Raw genomic sequence first — 25,145 nt, 5'->3', positions numbered from 1 at the left:
AAATGTAAATGAGGTTTTATCCCGTTCAGGTGACTCTGTTTAGCTTAAAATCCTTTACTGACGGCAAATCTGTCGTTTAGTGCGAACTCATGGAGGAAATGCTAACTGGAAGGCAAAACGCGGGGACCAAAAAACCCAAAGGCCCCACGAAACTCAAAACACAGCTACTCACGGGCTGATCCTGGTGTCCTTTCGCTCATAATCAGTCATAGTCCAACTTTTTGTATATTTATTGAGATAAATTATGTTTTCTAAACCAAACAGGAAGTGTGATCTCTACAGGTGAGCCTGTAGAAGAACGACGTCAGCAGCGCGCGTGTGTGACCTGCAGTGATCCACGTTGTGTGAACTTCAGGGTTTGATGAGCTTCCTGACAGCCCTGAGGAGGATCAGCTCGTGGATGCCCGTCCTGCAGCGATCCTGCACGAGGAGCTGTCAGATAGGGGCGCGAGCCACCTGCAGACTGCTGCATACACCTGATCACGCACATGCAGTCAACACCTGTCAGCGGCAGAGAGGGGCAACAAGCCTGCAGACCAGGGCATTTGGGCTCTCCGCGTTCAGGCCGAAGAGCACAGATGACCTCAGCAGCAGCAACGGGTTTCATGAGGAGGGCGAGGATGAAGATTTCTTGGAGGACAGCGAGGTGGAGGAGCTGTTCCAGCAGCAGATTCCTGCAGGCATCGGAGAGGGACAGCACAGGGTGTTCATCGTCCACCCAGATGTGAAGTGGGGAAGCAGGAAACAGCATCTGACTACAGGTAACAGCACACACATGCTCAGATGAGCCAGATGGAAAAAGTAGATTTAAATGTATGTTTTTCCTTATTTTCTGACTAATGTAGGTGTCATATTAAACACTGCTAGAGCCCCACCCATGTGCTGTTTAAAGCTTCTGTTTGTGAGAGGCAGCCAAGAAGAAGAAAGTCTGGCAGGCTGCAGTGAGAGCATTTTTAAGGCAATTATCCTGAGCTATGGTTGCTCTCCAAGAACAAAGATACACCAGTAGAGATTATCACAAGTTTGCACCGTTACATTTGCAGCTGAGCTGATGATGGCCGAGGCTGAGGGGCTTGTGAACACCTTGGAGAACTGGACTGTGGTGGACAAGATGATCCTCTCCACCAAGACTCCAGAGAAGAAGAGGATATTTGGGAAAGGGAACTTCCAGACTCTCACAGGTATGATCCACTCCGGTGAATCAGAAGGTCTACACCAAGTGCTGCTTACATGTGAATTACCTGATGTTTCCCTGCAGAGAGGATCAGGCAAACAGCAGGAATCACTGCTGTGTTTGTCAATGTTGAGCGTCTGACTCCTTTGTCTGAGGTGAGCATGTCTGAAAACTCTGGCTGTGTTGGATGAAAGGTTTCTTTTGTTTTGTCTTTTTCTTCTTCTTTATTTTTCTTACTCATTTCTGTTTAGAGGGACTTTGAGGAAGTCTGGGGGGTCAAAGTGTTTGACAGATACTCACTAGTCCTCCACATTTTCCGCTGCAACGCCAGAACCAAAGAAGCCAAGCTTCAGATCTCACTGGCAGAGATCCCTCTGTTAAGGTACCTTACACTGCTACCTGTGGGTGGCTTGTAAAATGTTTCAGTCTGATATGATGATGCCTTCCTATCAGTGTTAAGTCACATTTGGTACGTTAATGGCAGATCACGGCTGAAAAATGAAATGGCAAACTTGGATCAACAGGGCGGAGGATCGAGATACATTGGCGGATCAGGTGATGCAGCATCCACAGTGGAAACGAGTCTACCTGTGTGTATAGATGTCTCTTTTTGATTGGTTGTTACCAATACTGTATATAAATCATGGAGATAATATCTGGTTCTGAGTCCATAAAGCCCTTACACCAATTACCCACATTGAAATAACTTATTTTATATTGTTTCCAGTTAATTAAAATAACTCTAATCTCTAATAGTATAATAAACTCTAATGGCTTTTTAATCTAAATCTAAATTTTATACCCTGAGGCTGGCTGTGCATCTGCTCCCAGACCGAGGAGCTGTCACATGTAAGGTGGTAACCACTACACCATGGAGCTACCTTCTGCTTCACAAACCACGCCGAGACAATTTTAATAATATATGATCAGTTTTCTTCAATTTGGATCTGATACAGTTATATGTTCGTGCCATTATTGAGGCATGCATCTTAGTCCCATAATTTGCAGTCTTTCTAACAGCCAGCAGGGGGCGTCAGGTCTGGTTTGAGCTTCAGCTTCAAACACAATTGGCTTTACAATCAATCTTATCGACCACTTTGTAACATCATGTTGGCTAGGTCCATCTTTTATATACAGTCTATTTGCAAAATAGGAAGTGAGCATTAGGCGCTCCTACGGTGGCTGTGTTTCTGGGCCAGATATTTGTATCAGTGATGAGCAGAAAGCTGTACTGCTGGAAAATGATGATATAAAGTCTCTGGTCCTTTCAGGTGAGACGCTGTACGAGATCCAGCAGAGGCTGTTGAAAGAGCGGGAGATAAAGATCCGCTTGGCGCTGGAAAAACTTCGGAAAAAGAGGCACCTCCTGCGATCTCAGCGCAGACACAGGGAGTTCCCCGTCGTCTCAGTGTTGGGATATACCAACTGTGGTGAGAGGCTGGAAACGTAGAAGACCAGTAAAAAAGCAGATTGTTTTCATATAAAGTGTTAAATGTTAAAGCATCCACAACAGTGACACATTTCTTCTGATTTCATCTGTCCAGGAAAAACGACTTTGATCAAAGCTCTGACGGGGGACACCGGCCTCCAGCCCAGAAACCAGCTTTTTGCCACACTGGACGTTACCGTCCATGCTGGCCAGCTGCCGAGTCACATGACCGTTCTGTATGTGGACACCATCGGCTTCCTGTCCCAGCTGCCCCACCAGCTCATCGATTCATTCTCTGCCACCCTGGAAGATATTAAACACTCGGTACGTAGCAAACCGAGGTTCATCACACACTCGCTGCAGGAGTAAAACTAAGAACTAAAACGAGGTGTGAAAAACATTTTAGCGATCCAACATAAAAATCTAAACTTGGCGTAAACAATAAAAAATGAAACAGTTCAGGCTGTTGATACAGGAAAGGATGATGCTTTCATTTTGTTCGTACCAAATTCTGTCCCTAACCTCTGAATGTCGCGGCCGACATCAAGCCATGTGTTTCCACTTGTCTGTTGTCCAGGTTTGGTGCGCTTGTGTGACTTTGGTTAACTGTTCGTGTCAGTCGAAGCAGCCACACCATCGTAAGCTTTAATTAAATTTAAATTCACCCCTGAATAAAAACTGTAGGGGCCAAGCCGACTTTTAACGTCTTCTAACTGCTGTAAAGTTGCACATTTTAAAACAGGAGACTGTGGTTGTGTTTCTCATCATTTCAGGATCTTCTGATTCATGTTAGAGACATCAGCCATCCAGAGACAGCGAATCAGAAGGTGAACGTGCTGAATGTCCTGAAGAACCTGCAAATGCCCGACAGCCTGATGAACTCCATGATAGAGGTCCACAATAAAACTGATCTCATCGCCAAGTAAGGGCAAAAACCAGCTCACCTACCACTGTCATCAGCACATATATACAGTAACTTCCATCAGGACCTGCTTATAATGTACTACGTTATTATTGGTATTATGGCTGACATCATATTTCTGAGCTGTTTTGTTATGGTTGTCTCTCAGTTACGAGTCTGCAGAGCCCGCTGCTCTGCCTATATCAGCCCTGGAGGGGAGGGGCTTGGAACAGCTGAAGGAAGCAGTGGAGGAGGAGATCTTAAAGGCTACGGGGAAACAAATTTTAGATCTCAAAGTTAACCTGAGCTCTCCTCAGCTAAGGTGGGATTGTCTGTGTCAGCGTATCGTTTGGATCAATGGAGCACGTGTGGTAACATGTGTATGCTTTTCCACAGCTGGCTGTACAAAGAGGCCACCGTTCAGGACGTGCAGGTGGATGCAGACGAAGGTTCGGCCGTTGTCAAGGTCATCATCAGCACCGCTGCTCATGGGCGCTACAAGAAGCTGTTTGGAAGCAGATGAGAGGGGAGGAAGGGCGAGATAGCAGAAGTAAAAATGGACTGTACCTCAGTTAAAGAAAAGACTGCTTTTACTGTACAGTATGTTAAAATATATAATGATACAAATCTGTTACAATGTTTTCTTGTAAAAACTCAGATTTCACAAAGATTCAGATGCACAAATGACCCACGAGAGATAAAAGGCAAACTTCAGATGGCTCTAAATGCTCAGTTTCATCTCTTTCTACACACACCTGCTGTGAAAACCTTCTGTTTGCGACTGGCAGCAAGTCCGAAGAAAGTTGGCTAAAGGGGGAGGGGCTAAAACAGCTTGTTTTTATGGTAAACTGAGGGTTTCACGAAGCCACTCTAGTCGAGTATAGGAATAAAAAGGTTGTAATAAGCATAAAATGCCCTCATGAGTTGATGTTGAGGCAGACAGAAGTTACAGTTCTTTCAAGTCTTAGTGGAGACAAAAATTCTCGTAAACTGCGAGACACCGAGGAACACAGGAAATGAGGTTTGGTGTGGCTAATGATGCTTTTTCATCCGTCTGGAGTTCTTCCGGCAAAGTTTTTGGTTCAGTGCAATCACGGCAGAGCAGAGCGGCAGTGAACCCACAAAGTCTCCCGCGATGATGTTGAGGCTCCCGGCGTCTGATCCGGGACTCTGCTCCTCAAGCCATGTCCTCAAATACTCCCAGTTGCTGTAGGTGAGCGTCCGCAGGGATTCCTTCTGGTTCTTGGTGATGTAACATCTGTCAGCTGTCAGGTTCAGGCCGGACACAAAGAAGCCCTCTGAGGAGAGAAAACAGAGTTTTTAGCCACTGAAGCGCATACATATCTAATCTCTACAGTCCAAACTCACCTGGACGTCCCAGGTCTTTGTGCCAGTCCAAGTAAGTCATGACTCCATGTGCTCTGCGCTGGTTGGCCCACCAGTAAGGGACGGGAGGCCACAGCTCCTGATGTCTCACTGCAAGCTGGCATTCATAGGAGAGGATGACCTGGTAACCCGACGCCCACAGACTCCGCAAGGTCAGCGCCGATTCCTGTGGAGGACCAGTGGGCCACTCTTAAGTCCCGGTGCACCAGACATTTTTTGTACCATAAATCACCGGTGCAGAGAGACAAGCTCACCTTCTGGGGACACAGCTTAGAGCCAAACAGTTTCTTCAGGGACCAAATGAACGATTCGTGGCATTTGTCATCCATTCCTTCAAAATGGCTGCAAGCGAGGATAACGATCTCCTTCGGGTGAGCCTCGAGCCAAGCAGCAACAGACTCAAGTGTTTCCTGTTAAATAGGATACTCACTGTAACTACCAGAAGAGCCAGACTTACGCTTTTAAAAATAAACCGAACCCTTTAAGCTCTTTGTAGAAATCTCCACCTCTAAATAAACTGACATTCAAAGAACTCCAGCAAAAACTGATAAAATCTGTACCAGCTGGTAAATGCTAATATTGTTTAAAAGACTTTCTGTTGCATCTCAAAATAATACAATCCAATAGAAATGAGATCTATTCAGGTGCAGCAGAACCTTGAACTTTGAAAAAAAATTGTGCAGTAGTGATTTGTTTTTTCTAATAACACTGTCAGGTGAAAGTGCTAAACTCACCAGTACGGTCACATGAGTGTATATGACGTGTGTGAAGTACAAGTCGCTGGACGAGTCGTTTGGTTTGTGTGCAACACGAAGGTCAAAGTACCGAATCCCCATTGAAAGCTGTTCTTCAATGGTTTTATCCTGACAGGAAAGAGGTCAACATGATTCCCTGATGGAGGCGTCACTGAAACCAGTCCTGGATTCAGTGACCTCGTCATCAACACCACCTCCCATTTTTGCGTGCATTCATTTCAAACATTTTTTCGACTGACTAATTTCGGTTTACTCTACATGGTTCCATCCAGCTTACCTGTTTCAACCACATGCAAAGTACTTTATTTAACACTCATTTTCTACATCATAACCAGTTTAAACGATTTATCATTTGCGTTTAGATACAAATGATATATTTTTAATCAATAGTTCTTTTTATCTAGATGTCCAGCACCGTGCCTGACAGTTGGCATGATGACCAAATATCTCCGCTTTGGTCTCCTAAGGACGCTGATCCAGAAATCTTGTGGATTGTCCAGATGCAGCTTTGCCATGTTCTTATAAGAGAGGTTTCTCCTCCCAAACAGCCTTCAGCCTTTTTCTAATTTGTTATCCTGAACTTTAACGATTAACATGCTAACTGAGGCCTGTTGAGTGTGAGATGCAGCTCTTGGGCTTTCTGTCGTTTCTCTGAACATTGCAGGGTTTGACACTGATGGAAATTTGAAGGGATGTCCAGCTGTTGGCAGCTGTTTTGCATGTTTTTAATGTGGGAATAATCTGTCAACACTTGTCAACACACACCTGCATGTTCCAGACCAGGAAACTGTCATAACTTCTGCTTTTACAGAGATACTCACGCATGCTGATGCTCAGTTAATAAAGTTCATTTGATTAGCTCGCACCTGGCAGGCACGTGGCCTTTTATTTCCTACAGCAGCAGTAACTGTGAAAAACAGTATCGCTGCACTTTTTCTGTTTTCTTGATTAGTTCAGCTGATTTTTTTAGACCTTGGCTCCTGATCCCTGGTCTGTAAATACATTTGCAAAGCACACTGAGTAGTTAAGAACTTTTTTGGCATATAAACAGCATTTTGTACTACAATCAATATTTGTACAGCAACACTGGATCACATGACTACTCACATGTGAAAGCTCACAGTTCCTTTAAATCTGTGGAGTGTTTAAATGTATTTCTTCTCATTTTTGCTTTCTATCATCAACTTACAGTCTTTCTGTCTGCAGCCAACAACTTTTTAAATAAGTATATTAAGAAGACCAAGGAACCTGTTTAAACTTGGGACCGTCTCGTCTCAGCACCCATGGCACTGACTTCTCAGTTGTCCTCACACCTTTGCCGACATAGTGACAGCGCAGTGGTTGTATTTTCAGTGCCTACCTGTGTGGTGGCCCATCTAAAAATGGCCGGCCTTGTGAAGCAGCTAAAAACTCCATCCAGGAGCCGGAAAAAGTCCGACTCAGCCCTGACCAACGGGGAGTTTATGTCCAGGCAGTAACTCATGGCATCGTGGCTTCCTACAGGAACACATTTTAAAAGTAAAGAAACTGGTTTGTGGCGCAAGTTGCTTCAAAAAAATTCTTACTTGCTTGTTTATCTGATAAATGTTGACTTTGTTGTTTACTGTGTCTGTGTGTGATCATGACTGTTTTGTGTAACTGTAACAATCCCAGTCTGAATTGTTGTCCAGTGGTAAAAGAAGATCATTTACTTCAGTGAAAGTAACAATACCAGAGTGTAAAATATGTATGTAAATGTTGTATTTGTGAGTGAAAATATAAAAATAATATCAGAGAAATGTAATTAAATTAAAACAAAAAACAATGTTCCCAGTGAGAGGGGAGCCCCAAAGGTCAGGGTGACCAGGTCTAACTTCACACATCGAGTCCATTCTTTCAGTTTTGTAAAACTAAAAGAATAACAAACAACACAAGCAAAACGGCTCAGCTTCACATGAAAATGATTTTTCAAACAGGGTTTGAAGATGTCGATGGTGGTGGTTGGTGAGGTCAACTGTTCAGTGTCGCTACAACAAAGGCCCGATGTCCTCTACACCTTAATCTGTTTCTCAGTAAAGGCCAGAAGCATCCAGCCAGCTGACAGCAATGATCTTTTGGGAGTGTGCATAGTTTAAAAACCAGAAAGGTGAGGCAGGGCTAACCCATCCAGTGACTTAAAAACAAACAATGAAATCTATAACGCGCTGCAACCAGTGTGAAGTAGCCAAAACAGGGGAAATGTGGTCTGGTTTGCACACAGCCAAAAACAAATCTGTCTGTGAATATGCAGAGTTTTAAACCACAGAGATAACACATTTCTTACACTGCACATAAATAATAAAAATATAAAGTAGTTGTGAAATAAGTTTAGTGGAAGCAAAAGTCTAGTATTGAAGTACACATGTAAAGTAGAATAAATAGTACTGACATAAAGTATTACCAGGTATTACTTCAATACTAAGTAAACGTATTTAGTGATTTTCCATTGGTAGATAATTGTAACACTGATGCTTTTGATATTTTTGTGTATAAAGCGCCTTAAAACTTCAGGTGACTGTCAACATATTTAAACACAGAAATACGACAATTACACGACTGTTGGCTGCGCTGTGCGTCTATAAATTCACGAGGAATCCTAAAAGAGTCAAATGTGCGAATGTACCTGGAATGGCCAGGTGTGTGAGCGGAACGTCCCACAGCTCTTCAGGTAAGGCTGACATCCAGTCCCGGCAGCTCGCATCCATGTCGCTCAGTCACTCACCGAGTTATTGATCCGGTAGATCCGTTTCGAGTGATCGATGCGGTTTTAATCCCCTGTGCGCTGATCTTTAAACAAACAAGCTACTACATGAGACAGAGGAGGAGGGACTCAGGAAAAGCTTTAATTTCCTGCTTTCCACTGACAGCTCAGTCATATGTAGATCATTTAGGGACATTTGGAAAAGTCTCCGAAAACTTTCGTAGCAGCGGGTTTTTTTGAAGTCACCACGAGTTCCCCAAACAGGAAGTTTTGAGCGACACGTCATTTTTATATTTGTCGGTCACTGTTTCTAAATCACTGTAGTTTTTTTAATGGTGGACCAAGAGCCGCCCCGCTATTACTTACGCCAGTTCAGCCGGTGGCACAACAGAGGGCGCTCGGGAGGTAAACTCAATGGCGCTAAACAGCGAAAATTATAATTGTTTTCTTGCTTTAAGACACCTTACACACATACAATAACAGTAGTCGACGAAAAGGTAAATAACACAAGACTCGTATTCTTTAGTTTTCCTACACGGAAGCAGATTTGGGCCATTAAAACGTCAATCTTCTTCTAATGCATGCTGATTGGTCCATTGGAGTATTCAACCGTGCATATCATCTGTTTCTCTCCCCAACCCTTTAGATTCACACATAGGAAGAATCTGTCTAACAAACCACAGTAAAAGTAATAAGAATATCCGTGCTTTGTTCCAGACAGAATCTCTAACTTTCCCACATGTGGTCTCTTACTGGGATTCCTTTGTCAGTGACATTAACTGGAAAAGAGTATGGACAATTCCTAACAAGTAACTGGTAACGAAAAAAGTGAAGGAAGTCTCATTTAAAATACTGCATAAATTTTATCCTGCTAATCATTACGTGACGAAGTTCAAAAGGGACATAAATGTGAACTGTGGATTTTGTGGAAGCCATCCTGAGACTGTGCAACACCTCTGGATCTGTTCATACGCTGGAACATTTTGGAAAGACTTCAGTAGATTCATTGCTGGACATCTCTATAAAGACTTTACTGTGAAACGGGAAAATGTTGTATTTTGTTTCTTTCGAAGGCAAAAAAAAGAAGATGTTCACTTTATAATAAACTTGTTAGTTATCTTAGCTAAATTTTATTTTCACAAATGCAAATACAGTAACCAAAAGGCTAATTTTAAACATTACTAATGATGTTTTATGTTACATAAAATTGATTAGTGGATCACTTAACAAAAAGGCTGTGAAAACTATTACTGTTTGTAGTAATTACACGTTTGTAATTCTTTGTATTACACCCGCTGGCATGTGTTACTTTTGTTCTGGTTGTGTACATGTTCTGTGTGCTGTTTCTTAATAAAGTTTAATATTTAAAAAAACAAACAAACAAAAAACTAGACGTTAAAATCGTAGTTACAACACCAGAGAAACTGAACCAAACTGAAGGTGACTGCTATCGGAAACTGCTGCTCGAAATTCTCAGCGACTTCATGCCTGAAATCAAAATGGCGGGTGCCGTACAGTGGCCTGTGGTGCTGTGACGTCCCAAATACCAAAACTGTACTCGAGACCGAGAAATAAATAATAATTATTAAATGAATAAATGAATGAATAAATAAATCAATAATGGCGCTAACAGGATCCACCAAATTTGCATTAAAACCCGCGTACAGCACGAAATTTGCATTATTAGGCCACAGTTTGACTGCACCGTTCACCCCGGTGTTTGTAGGAAACAGCGCGTTCACAAAGTATTTTTTTCTGTGCCGTTTTTATTTTATTGCAGTCACCAGGCCCTGCCAGGTTCCAGCTGCTGAATAACTGTAGTAAAAATCAAATTATATTAATAACTCAAACAAGAAAAATGGCACAAACCTCTCAGCGGGTACTGAACCATAAATGTTAAATATTAGAGCACTCACACCTCAGCACATGGTTGTCCTAAGCGGTCTGTGCTTTTTATGATGCCAGGTAATAGCAACATAAAAGTTCTCATTTAAGTGTTTTTGTTGTTGACTTGCCTGGTTCAAGGTTACTTTGAGTCACTGCACCACCTTGTGGTCTAAACGGGCATTACACAAAGCGCATTTCAGCCCCACAACTTCATGTTTTGAACATGAAACTGTAGCAGTTATTTGTTTGAAATTTGTTCATCGCTTTAGTGAATTTGGTTTGAAACTATTTTAAATACATTAATTTACAACAGGTACCTTTTAAAATAAAAATCCATGGTATTCCTAAGAATGATCATTTGTGACACACATGACACGCATGTGTAGTGTGACACAGATGAGACCCAGATCTTGTAAAATGTATTAATACATCTTTTTAAAATTAACTTCAGATAATGTTTTCTTACATATGTGTCTGCAATATTGTTGTGATTTGACGCTATATAAATAAAATTGAATTGAATTCAATATGACTGTATGTGGGAGTTATCATGAGGACAAGTTACTACTGAGGGTAAATCTTTTCCCACATGTGTCCCGTGGCCTTCTCACTGATGTGGGTTCTCATCTCGGCTTGTAGTTCAGCGTTACAGCAGAATCTTTTCTGATGTTTTGCGTGAACATCTGATGAGATCTTTGTGGATTTCCATGCAGCATGTTAGTTTATTGCTTTCACCAAATTTCTTTCTCAAAAAATTGCAGAACTATGGCTTCCCGTCTGTGTGGACTCTCCTGTTCCAGACTGGAGTTCCTTTCGGGTCATACAGGTGAGAAGTGGGAACTTTCTCTTCCTTACAGGCGTGTTGCTGTGGGAGTTCTTAAAAAAGACAGAAATACATGATTAAAAACACAAATCTGGACAAATATATTTTAAATGAAATCTGGGAGCCCTGTTGTTCTGCACACAGTTTTGTTTGCAAAGCTCACAATGAAACCACTTTATGAATAATCATAATTTTATGAACCCATACTAGCAATGCTGTGGCTTTGGGTGATGCATGGGTTTAACTGCTACGTGTCCAGATGTTCTTGCCAGCCTTTATGTTTCCCTTCATATATGCACAATACCTGTTCATTTGAACTTTGATGAGCCTGTATTTTTTTTTAATCCATGACTGTAGAGCAGGGAGGTGTAATTGGAAGGTAGGTGGTTCAAACCCTGGCTGCTCTGGTCAAAGTATCCTAACCCCCCCCAAAAAAGCACAGAAAAAGTCCATTTACTATTACATAATCTCTTCAGCCTGTGTCCTGAGTCTGCAGGTGCTGTGTGCCCAAAACACCTCACCTAGCAGGCGTGCAGGGGGCCTTCTAGCTGCTTCTTTTGATATGGATTAGTCCCAGCTCTACTTTGAGTCAGCATCCTGATCATACCCTCAGCTGCCCATAAAAACCGTGAACAAATAAACCCCATGTTTCCAAAACACAAAATAAAATTAAAAAACGTGAACTCTTGATTTTATTTTGCATCTCATGAGCCAGTTGTAACAGAACACACAATGAATGAAGTGAGTGAAGAAAAGTTATTTTAACTAATTTGTTTCCACGGGGGAACCAGCGTGACACAGACGGATGATATGAGCTAGCTCTCCTGCTATGTTTCTTTCTTTGAAATCGCAAAGCTGTGATTCTAGAAGTTCACTGAATTCACCAAAGTTAAAGATTATTTGGAGACATCAAATCATAAACAGAAGGGGCTGTCTCAAAAAAGGTGAGACACAGTGGATGTGATTAGAAAGTGACAGATGTCTCCTCCCTCAGCAGCAGGAATGCCTCAGCAGGCCGACACATGTCCTGCTTTAGTCTCAGTGGATAACAAGCCTCCGACAGTCTGACAGAACAACAGCACTGCTGAGAGGACATGAGAGGATACCGAGGCGTTAAGTACACCTTATTCATCTTCTGCTACTTCTTTTGGGTGAGTCTCTCCCATTTTAAGCAATTTATTGTTTAAAAAAATGTAGCATCATACTTTCATTAGTGCGTGATAGTAACAAACCTGTTGCATAATAGTGACTAAATGCCTCAGTTGCACCATAACAGAGGAAGAAGATGAGCTACAAACAGCATTTTAATATTTAATATTAACTCATTTATCCTTCTGATTTTATTTAGATATGTTGGATTTAACAGTGAAGAAAAGCCAATATCAGAGAAACATGCTCTCTCTCTCTGTTAGTATCCTTACTGCAGCAGTTTGGATCAGCGAGTTTTTAGGGCAGCTTGATAATAATAAACTACAACAATTGTCCAACCTAGAAGTAATAAATCCATCAGCTACTTTTTCAGCGCCACTCTGAGACAGGATGTTTCCAACTTTAAAGATATTTTGCAAATGTAAGAAAGCAGTCTTACACTGTTCAATGTGCAAATATTTAACAAATCCAACATTGCTGGAAGCCAAGTCAATGCCACCTAAAGTAAGTATCTGGATTCTAAGAGTTTTAGGGCCAGAGTGGCAGCTCCCAGATGGCTAAGCTCCTCATCCTTCCTGTAATGGAAAGGCCAGCCACCCTTTAGAGGACGCTCATTTCCGCTGCTTGTATCCGTGATTTCTTCACCCTTTTCTGGGTGAGGACCATGACCTCAGAGTTGGAGGTTCACCCAGCTGGGAAATTACTGTAGTTTAACTAGCTGGTGTTTGTCATCTGGCTTCATGAATAGAAACTGGGTATCATCTGCATAGCAATACAAATCTATGCTGTGCCTTTAAATGATGCTGATTTCAATCATCAATAATCTCTAGCAGGGGAGGGCTTCTTTCCCATGAAGGCCAGAAAGATGATGTGTACAGAAAGTAACAAAGGAGGTACTCTGTAAAAATAACCAGTTATTTTTCACATGTCAGGTGTAGAGATGGACATTGCCACCATGCTAGCAGATATCTGCTACTCAGTGCTAAATGACATACAAATAGTAGAACTTCACTCAACAAAACCGGAGCACACACTTCCTGGTCTGTTATCACAACTGAACACTGTTAGTATTTAGCTGTCAGCTAAAGAAGCCACATCTTAACAGTGCAAACTTTATTATAAGATTTAATATATTTTTTTTTCACAGTTATCCAAGTGGCCTTTAGAGGAACTGCAGGTTTTGATGCTTCCACAATGGCTTCGTTTTTCAGCCCTAGAAGCTGTAGCTTGCTCCCGGGCAGGCTTCCAGAAGCTGGCCAATCAAAATGAAAGTGGGCTCTTAGGGAGGCATTTAAAGAAAGAGGAGGCCAAAACGGGTTGTTTCACAGAGAGGATGAAGTGAGGGGCTGTGTGAAGGGCCAGGATAACAACCACACTGATACACTTTATATTTAAGACGATGTTTTCCAATAAAACCCATCTCTGTTCTGTCAAGTATTTTTAGAACAGTGTCAGAGATAATCTCCATTTATACTTACATTCTCACCATACACAAAACGGCATGTATTTGCTGGTAAACAGGAAGCAATAGAAAATACTACAGAGGAAGAACAATAGCAGAAAGTAAGAGCAGAAATGTGTCTTCTTGGACCGATAGTGAGATGGAACGTAAAGCAGGGGAAGCTTTGGACTGGGGCCTGTTTCAAAGTAAACATGGTGGCATACTGTCACTCGGGAGGCACTGCGAGTGTGACATCCATCGCCAGCAGAAGCCTCAACAATGTGAAAACAATATGTCAGTTGAACTGCTCTGGTCTAATTTGTGTGACTGATAAGACCCAGTCAAGATGCAAATCTAGGTGTTCATGTCGTCAATTCCAAGTGGGCTTCGTCTCATCCAGGCTAAGCCACAGTCACAGAAATGAAAATGATGTTAATTCCAGTGACAGTAGAGCTAGTTACAGCTGTTCCTCTGTTTTAATGAAATCTGCGTTTCTCTGTGACTTTGCAGGTTGTGAGTGCCATACTTACAGCAGTGGGGATCTATGCTAAGATCGCCAGAGAGAAAGGTGGGTTAGTTTAGTCCACTTTGAATTATTGATTTTTTCCTGGCATTATTAAAAAATGAAAGGAATTTAAGCCTCATTTCTCTGCATTTTGTCTGAATGTTATCTTTATTGTGCACAGTCAAGATTGTATGAAGGTTTGTCTCGGCTTTGTTTTGTCTAATTCTCACATATAGATATCTGGTAGCTATCTCTAGATGAGTCATAGGGTGGGTGGAACCAGGCTACGACCTGGACAGGTTGCCAGTCTACTGCAGGTACAACACAGAGTCTGACAACCATTCACACTCAGATTCATACATGTGGCCAATTTCGAATCACCTTCCATGTTTTGGACTGTGGGAGGAAGTTGATCAAGTTGTCATGGAAACAGTGTGAGAGTGTAACGAGTACAGACCCTACCAGTCTCATGATATGTAACATATTAATTACTGATGCCAGGGTTATAAAATCTGTCCACACAGTCACTTTGTGAAGATTCAAACTAATTAAGCAAAGATTTGTTTTATGGATTGTGAAAGTCTCCAAGTCGGTGGTCCTGGAATAACGACTGTGTGTATGTCGGGTAATCAAAACAAGGCTTGTTGATCACATTCCTGAAGATGAGCCACAGAGTTATTCAGACATGTTTCAACGTTTACTCGCTCTTGTGTTATCACTGATGTTGAGGTGAATGTTGGCTCGTTCACGAACCTCTGGAAAACAACTGGGATTTAGACCCGGTCAAAGCACTGAGGCAGACTTTGAAGGACTTTTCCAGGATTCCCAAAATGACCTTTTGGGTTCCAGGGTCCATTCTGGAATCAGGTTTAAGTCGGGGTAAGTTCTGCTAACAATAGGTAAGCGAGGACATTTAGCCATATCTTCACTTTTGGAAAGACCTTAAAAGAGATTTTTCAAGGACTTGGGTTTCGGGTCCGTGTTATGATCATGTTTAAGTCAGGATAAGGGTCCTGGAAATCCATTATATCCACAAACATAGAAGTGCAAACATATACTGTGTGTGTATGTGTGTGTATAGACGTGGTTGACACCCTGACGGTTGATCCCGCTCTACTGTTGATCGTCGTCGGCTCTGTGATGTTCCTCATCACGTTCCTCGGATGTTTCGGGGCGCTGCGTAACACCATCTGCTTGCTGAAGATGGTATGTCAGTGTGCTGGTTTTTATCTTGTTCTGACTCTGGCCGTCTGTTCTAATCAGCTCCTATTTGTCCTGCAGTTTGTGGGACTCCTGGTGGCCATTTTACTCTTGCAGATCGCAGCTGCATTCGTGGGATACTTTTTCACTGATACGGTAACAAGACGTCGAGAAATCGTACTAAACCGAAGCAGTAAACAAACCAACGTGACAGTTCTCTTGTTTTTCAGGTGATGGAGAGAACTGAGAGGCTGATGATGAAGGCAATTGAACGATACAGGGAGGACCAAGACCTGGAGAACGCCATTGACTTCATCCAGAAGAAGGTGGAGACGAGTTTTAAGAGTCAGTAATCTTTTTTGTTCTTTCTTTTTTACTGTTGTGATGACTGTGCTTCTGCTTCACTGTGATTGCAGTTCCAGTGCTGTGGAGTTGAAAGCTATAAAAACTGGTCCCGTAACGCCTACTTTGAGTGCTCGGACACCAACCCGAGTCTGGAGGCCTGTGGAGTTCCCTTCTCCTGCTGCATTCGCTTGCAGACCCAGGTCAGAACCAGTCAGTGAGCCAGTCCTGGATGTGTTTGGGATGCCTCAGGTGTACCAAGGCTGTTCCATTCTTTACTTAAGTAGAAATACAGATACTTGTGTTTAAAAAATACTCTAGTAAAAGCTGAAGTACTGAATCACCTTCTTTACTCAACTAAAGGTGAAAAAGCTCTGAAATGTTCTCAAAGCAAGAAAGTAAAAAGTAGCTCCTAAGGACAGTTCTAGCATGGATGTTTATGCAAAAGCAACTGAACCCTGCGCTGTATTAATATAATAATAATAAAATAATATTATACATGATAATACAAATGTTCAAATCTAAATTCGGTTATGTAGGACACAAGAGTGACTTCTTCAGTTGCCTCAATAATGGCGTCGTTGTAAATGGTAAGTTTTCCTCTTCATCTAAACAGCTGGGAGCGGCTGTAGTGGCTCCATGTGGGGAAAAGAGTCACAGCTAACAATCATTTCTAATGTGAACTCAGATTTTCTTTGTGTTCAGGCTGTGATCAGCTGACCTGCTGGTCTTTGTGGATTTATAATTGAATTTAACAGGATGTAAGCAGATGTTTCATGAGCTGATTTCCCTTTCCTTCACTAACAGTATGCTGTATTTTGTCTTTACACTAAATCAGCGCTCCCCAACATTTTTTGCTCCACAGACGGTTTAACGTCAGAAAATATTTTCATGGACCGGCCTTTAAGGTGTCGCGGATAAATACAACAAAATAAAATGATGCGACCGAGACAAAAACTGTGGTGTTTTGTAAATATAACAATAAATATTAATTCAATGTGTAACTTTATTAGCAGCGTCCTCCTGAAATGCACCAACAACATTGAGAGTAACACCCTCCTCTCTGCCTCTTAATGCACTCTGGTCGCTATGGTAACGCGTAAATATTTCTTTCAAAATAAGACGCACGACTGCAACACGAGAAAGACCCAGGGAAACCGAGTTAACGATAAAAACCCTGAAAACCATAAATTTCACACCCGAGCCTCGACCCCCGGGTCTGGTACTGGTCCGTGGCCCGGGGGTTGGGGACCGCTGCACTAAATCATATACAGTTGGTATAACGGTGGAATTCAGTGAATTAATCTAAGCGTCATCAGCTTAAATACAAATTAATCTCTGCTACACTTGACGTGACTCAACACTGGCCATGAGAACGACAGCCACTGTGTTTGTGGGATTTGAAATTATTTGCCAGTCGTTCCTCCCTTTGTGCTTACTCTTTTCAGTAGCTGCAGATCCTTTAAGGTACACCTTTTAGGTAGCGTCCTTGTGGAGAGCTAGCACTGGAGGCATTCTTAAAAAAGTCAAAGAAGATCACACGAGACACACCTATGGTATCAAATTTAAATGAGATTTTCAGAAAATCTGACGGTCAGAGGTCAAGTTTTCTGAAAATCTTGTGAATACGATTACTCGAGGACAAAATTGTAAAATTATACCGTAGGTGTGTCTACTCGGAGACTGGGAGGCAGCGCTGGCTGTTTCCAGTTCAGCTCACACCCTGTTTGATGGGCAGGATGAAACAAGATGAGCTGAAACTATTGATACAGGTGAACGTTGAATCCATGCACAAATGAACTTCTTGTCCATGCTGGTGTTCAGTGCATCAAAGCCCTTTTTGTGTTACCTTAAGCAGCTTCTTTCTTTTGCAGACTGTACTGAACACCATGTGTGGTTATGGGATGCAGCAGCTGGAGGAGAAACTGGCCCGTCAAGACATATTCACCATCGGCTGCCTGGATAAAATTGTCTGGTGGGCCAAACACAATCTGCTTCTGGTGGCTGGTCTGACCGCCGGCCTGCTGCTGCTCGAGGTAACACTAGTGAACGTTTGGCTGCAGAAAAACCTCTGAAGTCACTGACAGCAGTTTCTGATCTTTGGTGTGTTTCCTTGAGCAGGTCTGCATGATAGCTTTGGCTGCTGTTCAGATCTGCTGGATAAAAAACGTCCTACAGCGACAGGAAAGAAAAGCAGCTCAAAGCAAATCGCAGAGGAAGGAGAGCCTCTGGTTTCCTCCTTTTGCAGAGTTTGATGATTAATAAAACCCTTTGTTGAGAAAGTGGGGGATGCTGTGTTTACACTGTGAATTTATAGGTTTGAGCTGTGGATTTGAGGTTTGTACAGTGGGTGAACGCATCGATGCTGGGCTCCAGGAGGCAGTTGAAATACTACCTCGTGTAAAACCCTTTTTAATTTTTAGGCCCTGAAACTCAGTTTTGTCATTTTTATGTAGCGCTCAGTGTTTCTATTGCTGCCTTTCTACTAAACAGAATTTATAATTCACCAAAAAGATCTGAGTTAGTCAAAACATGACATGAACAGATATGTTTTTTATAATGTGAAAATGTTTCATTATCATATCATGTGCAAGCTGTTCTTTGGTCAGTGAAATAAGTCAGTCAGCCTCGTTCTGTCCAGTGTGAAGGCTTGTAAAGCTTAAAGTAAGCATAGTTAATGCTGTGAAAGCCTAATGTATTTCTAAAGCTATCCAAGTACATTTGTCGCTCAGCCCCACTCTCCTGGCTGACTAATCTCCCCGACCTCCTGATGCCTGCGTTGCATGTTTATCAGCCAGGAGACTGAAGTTTGCGTCCTGTTTGTGGGACCTTCTGCAGCCTTTCATCCCACTTGCTGTTTTGTTTTCAGCCGCCTGCACTAAAAGCTACTCGGTTTGGGCTTGTGACTCTGGATACAATGTGACCCTTTACACTGAGGAATGACAAACGCCAAAGGACACCTTGTGCATAACTGAAGCACACCTGCTGCTTTAATAAATATTCATCATGCTACAGCCCAGCAATGAGAATGACCTGCATTTGACATGGGAAAAGAATGTGTTGGCTGTTTGGGATCTATAAACAAGAAATGAATGAACATTGAAAGAATATTATGTGCTTACAAAACTAACTAAAGTCTTTATTTTGATCTGTGTTTATTTGGTTTAATTTGCCAATAGATCTGGCCTGGGGAAGCTTTGGTGTAAAGAGACTGCAGAGAATGTGTCTGTGATTGTGTTTGTACTGTTTTATTATGAAACTGTTCTGAACCCTTTATATCCTATAATGTGATAAATAAAATACATATTGTGATAGAAATAGATTTAAAAAAAAGAAGAGCTAAATTAACAAAAACTCTAAAAACTGTGTTTGTCTGTACGTCTGCTATTAGCTGTTCAAACAGACCAACCTCTCCCGTCAGGTTGCCAATCTATTGCTGGACTAACCCAGAGAGACAAACATTCACATCTATGGCCAGTTTAGGACAACCAGTTAACCTAACCCCATGCATGTATCTGGAACTCATGCAGACAAACTCCAAACAGAAAGGCCCCAGCTAACCACTGGATTTAAACACCAGGCCTGTGCAGCTTGCCATCCCACTGCCTTACCTAAGTTTTACCATATTACCATAAATTATTATTGTATGAAAAGGCTGCTGCTGAATGACATCAACTATTTCTAAATACCTGCAGAGATGGCGTGCTTACATGCTATTGGGGTGGCTGCAGCTCAGGAGGTAAAGCAAGTCGTTTATTAATTGGTTAGATGGAAAGTACTTACAGTGTAAACTGAACTTTGCTGTTTGCTTTGCTTTTCAACTTAAATATTAACAGAGAGCTCTTGTTTGTGTCTACATTAGGATAAGGGTTGGGTCTCTCAGCAGGGCCAGAGGTGTATATTGTGAAATTATACAACAATACATATCAGGCCATGTTGCAGAGAGAGTAAGCTACTGAAGTACTTTACCAAACCGGAATGAATTATGTGCAATATATTACATTTATGAGTAGAAATTCCAATACTGCTGTGGTTAGTACTCAAACGCTGCTGTGTATCAGTATATTGGTGTTTCCAGATGGTTCTGAGTTTTTCCCTCAGATGGGAGAGTGTGATTGTTTCAGTTTATCCCTAAGATTGAAGCATCCTTGCCTTTAAGTATTAAGCACCTCGAGGTGACTGTGGTTGTGAATAAAATGAAGCTGAACTGACGTGAACTGAATTGGACACAAAATACACTCCTGGAAACAGGTAGTCATGGCAACAAAGACAAAAACAGTGAAACAAGAAAACAGAGAAGGAGGATATGTGAAAAAGCAGGACACTATCCCCTCTTCTTTTTTTTTAGTGAAAAATGTGTATTTTTAAAATCCTGAATAAGCATAATAAACCTGGTGTGAATACATTCTCACATCAGAGCCTCGTACTTTGATTATTTATCTACTTTCAATATTTTTATATTTTATTTCATTAAAAAAGTTACCACATGTAAAATGATTTTAACTGGTACAAACAATAAGAATAAAAGTAAATAAAAGTAAAATGTGTGCATTATTCAGGGTTACATGCAAAACTGTCATTATTTGTACCTTTGTTGTATGTGGAGGGTCAGAAGTGGCAAAATATATTGAAAAAAAATACATAATTTAATAATTAATTAACTGTGTCAATGATTAATTAAAAATGTAATAAATAAATAATTAATTAAATGTGTCAATAGTTAAATACAATTTGAAATAAATTAAAAAAGTGTTTTTTAAATGTTTTAAATCAAATGAATGGGCATGTAATTAATTATTGAAATATTTATTCAATTAATCAATTCTAATTTTAATTAATGAATGAAACATTTAATTAATTATTAAATTGCGTATTTAATTAATTCATTTTGTCACTCCTGGCCCTCCACAGTTGTACAGATTAAACATGTTATACAACTGCTGGGGTATAATGACCATCTGAGGTGCTTTTAAAGTCTTTAAAAAATGATTACGATTTTGTAAGAAGCTGATTCTGTTATTAGAACATACTCTTTTATAAATGTTCATTCCTGTTTCATACTTTGTAAAACCTGCACTGACTCTATTCCACACTGGTGTTTCCAACCAAACAATGATCTGATTGGACTGGATTCAGTCCTTCGTGCATTTCAGTCTCTGTTCCTCTAGTGCCCCCTGCAGGCTGCATTGTAAATTCAAAACTTGGACAGCAATCACACCAGTGACCAATGTCGTTATCTTGCTAGAAGTCTCATCCTGAGTTACAGAGTTGCAACAAGGCTTGGCATCTTTTAATTTCATTTAATTATTGCTAAGCTAAAACCTCTGAACATCAGGTCATTTTACAACGTGCCCATCTGCTCTGAAAGATTTGCATGCTAAGTGAAACTTACAAAGCTAAGAGACCCCCCTGGTAAGCCTGCCTAATCCCTGTTGTTCTTCCCAAACTAATTAAGTCTTCATAGTACCTTTAATCTGTGGTGGATTATTAGCTAAGGCACCTGCAGTTGCATGTCGTTGGATGGATTCAGTCCCGTGGCTCTCACACTTGCTTTACTGGATTAATGACTGCAGTGCTTTGTGCAGGTAAAAATAACTGCAGTATCGAGCTGCAGCAATGACGTCCCTTTACTGTCCAACCTGCACACTAAAAAACTGCAATTACTATCAGTGTTCTACTAAAAGCCATAATTCATTGTACACCGGCTGGCCACTTTATTAGGTATACTGTTATATATACTGCAATCATATGGCAGCAAAGCAATGCAGTATTGTTTAAATGCCACAGCCTACCTTGGTTTTGTTGTCACTCATGGCATGTCTTTATGACCACAGTGTATTCATCTTAAGTTCAGCACAAAAACTAAGGAAAAATTGCATTTGGTGAATTGTTTATTTATTGTAACAATGCTTAGACATTGAATCCTGTTTATTTCCCCTTAAATTATGCTACATTTGTAAGAAAAATCCACTGGTGGGTTGAGCAGCAGAGTTGAGTGGGTTGCACCCATGAAAAACTTCCATTGCCAAACAGATTATTCTGCTGTGGAGTTGATTGTGACTTTTGTGGTTTATTGAATTAGATGATTGAAATCTGCAGAAACAAGCAATTTAACAATTCATTTATTTGATAAACTGTGGCCTCAGTAGCGTGTGGAAGAGCACACAGGCACAGCAGCCTGGCACCTCCTCATGCTGGTCACCAGCATGGTCATAAAGATGGCATCCCATTCTTCAATCAGCATTTATTGTAAATCAGCTGTTGTGTTTGAGTAAGCTGTTTGACATTAGCAGATAAATATTTGGCAAGTTTTCCATTGCTGCATTTTTCAATCTGCCACAAAGTGATTCTGGCACACTGTCGGGCAACTTAGTAAGAGAAAGCAGTCCTCTACTCACACAGTATAGTCGTGTCCAAATTCATGGGCTGCATCCTCCTGAGGACCCGGCCTTTGTGGTCTACGTGGGCCTCAGAAGGTCGGGTAGGCCGGAAGTAAACGGCTGTAAAATTGCGTCACCGCTGTCTCGGTGGAGTTTAATAAACTCGGCTGTCTTCTGCTTGCTATCTAAAATATAACAGGACACTGGAGTAAACGCTCGACCGTCTCACACTTCTGTTTAATCAGTTTTCTGTTTGACTTTATTCAGCTGTGCAAAAACCACCCGGGGGATTAATAAAGTTTTATTTTATCTAATCTAATCTAATAACTTTAATCTCAGCCAAACTGATTTACTCGCGAACAAATAAAACACTGAAAAAAGCCCAACAATAACATTTTTAGGTTGTTGAAGTGACTTATATATTATGTTTAAACTGAGTAGCCAAAGTCCGCGGTGATCTGAAAATGATGTGCCGGGAGTTGTGCCGTTCTAGGCGGCTTCAGTGTTCCTCGAGCTCCCGACTAGCTATCGAGCTGGTGGGTAACAGACGTCTCTGAAAACGTTGAAGCACTTTTGCAAATATGTGGTGTCTTGATAAACCGAGCAGATATTTGAAATTTACACAGCTGCTTTCTCGCCTGAAAATATGTTAAAAGTTTATTTTGTGACCCAGAAAGATTAATAAGAGTAATTTTAAAACTTAGTAGTGGCCACCATTGCCGGAAACTGAAGTTTGGCTGGGCCGCGCTATGAATTCTGGGATATGATGGGCCACAAAGGACACACCCGACCCATCCTTCAAATTCGGGGAAAAGGAGGACGCATTTGTTGGCTGCATTTGGAGGAGTCTACGAATTTGGACAGCCTTCGGCGCGTCGCTGTGACGTAATCGGTCTACAAATGCGGTGTAGCACCCTCAAGGATTGACGTACGCACGATGTAGTTATAAAACAGGGTTTATTCTGGTCTTGGCAACCCGTGAGAACTGCTCACGGACAAAACAATAAAACAAAAACATCACATCAAAATGCGCTCTTGTACGTAGTGTCAATCAATCAAAAATCCTTAATTACAGAAAATAAAACATTTAAAATACACAAACCTCGTGAGCTGACATCCAGGAGGTGCTAAATAGTCCTTTATAACCTTATTGCCGTATCTTCCATCTTCTTTGTCAATTATTTCCACTCTTTAAACGATATTTTCTCCATGTGTGGAGCTAACTGTGAGCTGCAGCATAGAGACACCATGTGCGCTAGCAAGAGAAAAAGTGGCTGGGTGGAGACCCAAACAGCAAAGCTGTACCATACACAGTTCACCACCAGAGGGCGCAAAGGAACAAAATCCAGACATACAGCTTAAGAAATATCAAATGCAACAAACATCAAATGCAAAAGACCGTTACATGCGGCCTCAGGAGGATGCAGCCCATGAATTTGGACACGACCTGTATAGTGTGAGTGGGGCCCTGCTGACTTCATCGTTAGTCTAACCTCAGATTCAGGAGAAACATTGTAGTTTTTATCCTGGTTACAGAATGCTGGATCAGGTCTCTGTCCTTTCAAAGATATTTGAAGGTGCATCTGGGTTCTCATGGGTTTTGTGAACTTGGTGAAGAGAAGGTGATCATTTGCATCCCTCCTTGAACCTTGAAGCTTGAACCTTTGTGAGGTGCTTTGGCTGTGTGGGTTGTCGGACTTGTTCCCACAAGCCATTTAGTCGGAGTACAACCATTGCAAGAGCTTGGGCCGCATTGTCAACAATAAGTTGGACAATAAGTATTGGGTTAGGGTTAGGGTAGGACTCTGCCACGGCTGCCCTTCGTCACCAAGTTTATAATTTTTATGAACAAAATAAAAGGTAATTGTGTCCCTACGCTCACCTACGGTCACAAGTTGTGGGTAGTGACTGGAGGAAGGACATTGTAGATACTAAAAGGTGGAGATGAGTTTTCTTCAAAGGGTGGCTGGCCTTTCTATAGCCCTTTTCTACTAGTACCTACTGGGCCCGGCGTGACTCAATTCTTTTTTTAGGGCTTTCCATTATTTGGTAGCACCTGGTACCAGGTACCTTTTTAGTACCTACTGCTCTGGGTTCCAAGTGAAGCGTGCCACTGAAAATGTGACGTCAACAGACTGCATACTGCCGATGGGTCACTCAGTGGCACGAAGGAGCAGCTGCTTCACAAAAATCAAAACTGCCCTTTTTGAAAGCACAGGAGAGAAATGGCTTCACACAAAGCAACATGTAAGTGCACACGTTTACCACGTTCAGCAGCAGGTATAGCACCTTCTCAATGTTTTCATTTGCTGTGTTGTTTGTGTTACATACAAATGACATCACTGGACTTTCAGCGCCATAGCTATAACGGCCCCATGCACTCTGAGGCTGCACTCGCTCTGCTAGGACGCTGTCCCTGTAACCTGATCCTGAACAAGTCAAAAAAGATGGATGGAGGTCAAGTTCTGCAAGTTTGGAAGTTCTGGCTTTCCATTCATTGCAGGATATTTTTGACTCACTTTGACATATGTACAGAAATATCTTCATGAAAAAGAATTTATGTATATATTAACATGTATTTATTTTAAAAAAAAAGCAAACATAAATGACAAATAACACACCATATAAAAACACACAAGTGTCATACAACAAGATGCATTTTGATGAAGACAAAATTTCAGTAAAACTTCAGTAAAAGTTGAAAATGCTAGCGTTTGTTGGGCTGATGGTGTGTGTTGGCAGAAGAACGTTGAGGTTAACAGTATTTACAGTTGTGGTCTGAAGTTTACATTCACTCACCATGGGCATTATTGCCATGGTAACACTGAGCTTTTAATGGTTTTTAGTGCTGTTCTTTTCCCAGAGTGGAATAATTGAACATTATACGCCTTTAATGACTTAAAAAAAATCATAATTGGGTCTAGATCAGGGGTGGGCAATCTCAGTCCATGAGGGCCGGTGTTCCTGCAGGTTTTAGATGTGTCCTCGAACCAACACAGCTGATTTAAATGGCTAAATTAGCTCCTCAACATGTCCTGAAGTTCTCCAGAGGCC

The 25,145-nt window shown here is 41.5% G+C and overlaps 3 protein-coding genes across 4 annotated transcripts in view; 2 read left to right on the top strand and 1 right to left on the bottom strand.

Annotated features, from left to right (window-relative positions):
- gtpbp6 (GTP binding protein 6 (putative)) overlaps positions 1–4,224 on the top strand; it is a 4,292-nt gene extending 68 nt beyond the window's left edge. Inside the window, exons 1-10 of the mRNA XM_040031007.1 lie at positions 1–761; positions 1,044–1,181; positions 1,259–1,329; positions 1,426–1,556; positions 1,659–1,729; positions 2,446–2,604; positions 2,719–2,927; positions 3,377–3,525; positions 3,674–3,826; positions 3,901–4,224. The exon at positions 1–761 is cut by the window's left edge and continues 68 nt beyond it. Coding sequence (XP_039886941.1) covers positions 362–761; positions 1,044–1,181; positions 1,259–1,329; positions 1,426–1,556; positions 1,659–1,729; positions 2,446–2,604; positions 2,719–2,927; positions 3,377–3,525; positions 3,674–3,826; positions 3,901–4,027 — 1,608 coding nt within the window. The 5' untranslated portion in view covers positions 1–361 and the 3' untranslated portion in view covers positions 4,028–4,224. The remainder of the gene's footprint in view (positions 762–1,043; positions 1,182–1,258; positions 1,330–1,425; positions 1,557–1,658; positions 1,730–2,445; positions 2,605–2,718; positions 2,928–3,376; positions 3,526–3,673; positions 3,827–3,900) is intronic.
- On the bottom strand, positions 4,077–8,718 carry si:dkey-66a8.7 (PI-PLC X domain-containing protein 1). Of its 2 annotated transcripts, XM_040031019.1 has the most exons (6): positions 8,287–8,718; positions 7,006–7,142; positions 5,625–5,753; positions 5,145–5,300; positions 4,873–5,056; positions 4,077–4,802 (listed from the first exon to the last, which is right to left on the bottom strand). In XM_040031019.1, exons 1-6 carry the CDS (start codon positions 8,366–8,368, stop codon positions 4,537–4,539), a joined length of 954 nt encoding a protein of 317 aa, XP_039886953.1. In that variant the 5' UTR covers positions 8,369–8,718; the 3' UTR covers positions 4,077–4,536. The 2 variants fall into 2 exon arrangements, with proteins under 2 accessions (XP_039886953.1, XP_039886962.1); XM_040031028.1 differs by lacking the exon at positions 5,625–5,753 and having other exon boundaries at positions 8,287–8,717.
- A 2,250-nt stretch (positions 8,719–10,968) lies between these two features.
- Positions 10,969–19,922, top strand: zgc:113223 (uncharacterized protein LOC541424 homolog). The gene is made up of 9 exons (XM_040031034.1): positions 10,969–11,077; positions 12,069–12,225; positions 14,175–14,232; positions 15,251–15,375; positions 15,451–15,525; positions 15,600–15,695; positions 15,786–15,914; positions 17,586–17,747; positions 17,833–19,922. Exons 2-9 carry the CDS (start codon positions 12,169–12,171, stop codon positions 17,971–17,973), a joined length of 843 nt encoding a protein of 280 aa, XP_039886968.1. The 5' UTR covers positions 10,969–11,077; positions 12,069–12,168; the 3' UTR covers positions 17,974–19,922.
- The last annotated feature ends 5,223 nt before the right edge of the window (positions 19,923–25,145 follow it).

This window comes from Simochromis diagramma, unplaced genomic scaffold (genome assembly GCF_900408965.1).
Source record: "Simochromis diagramma unplaced genomic scaffold, fSimDia1.1 OVJJ01000334.1, whole genome shotgun sequence".
NCBI lineage: Eukaryota > Metazoa > Chordata > Actinopteri > Cichliformes > Cichlidae > Simochromis > Simochromis diagramma.
This window is presented reverse-complemented; position numbering and strand designations above follow the sequence as displayed.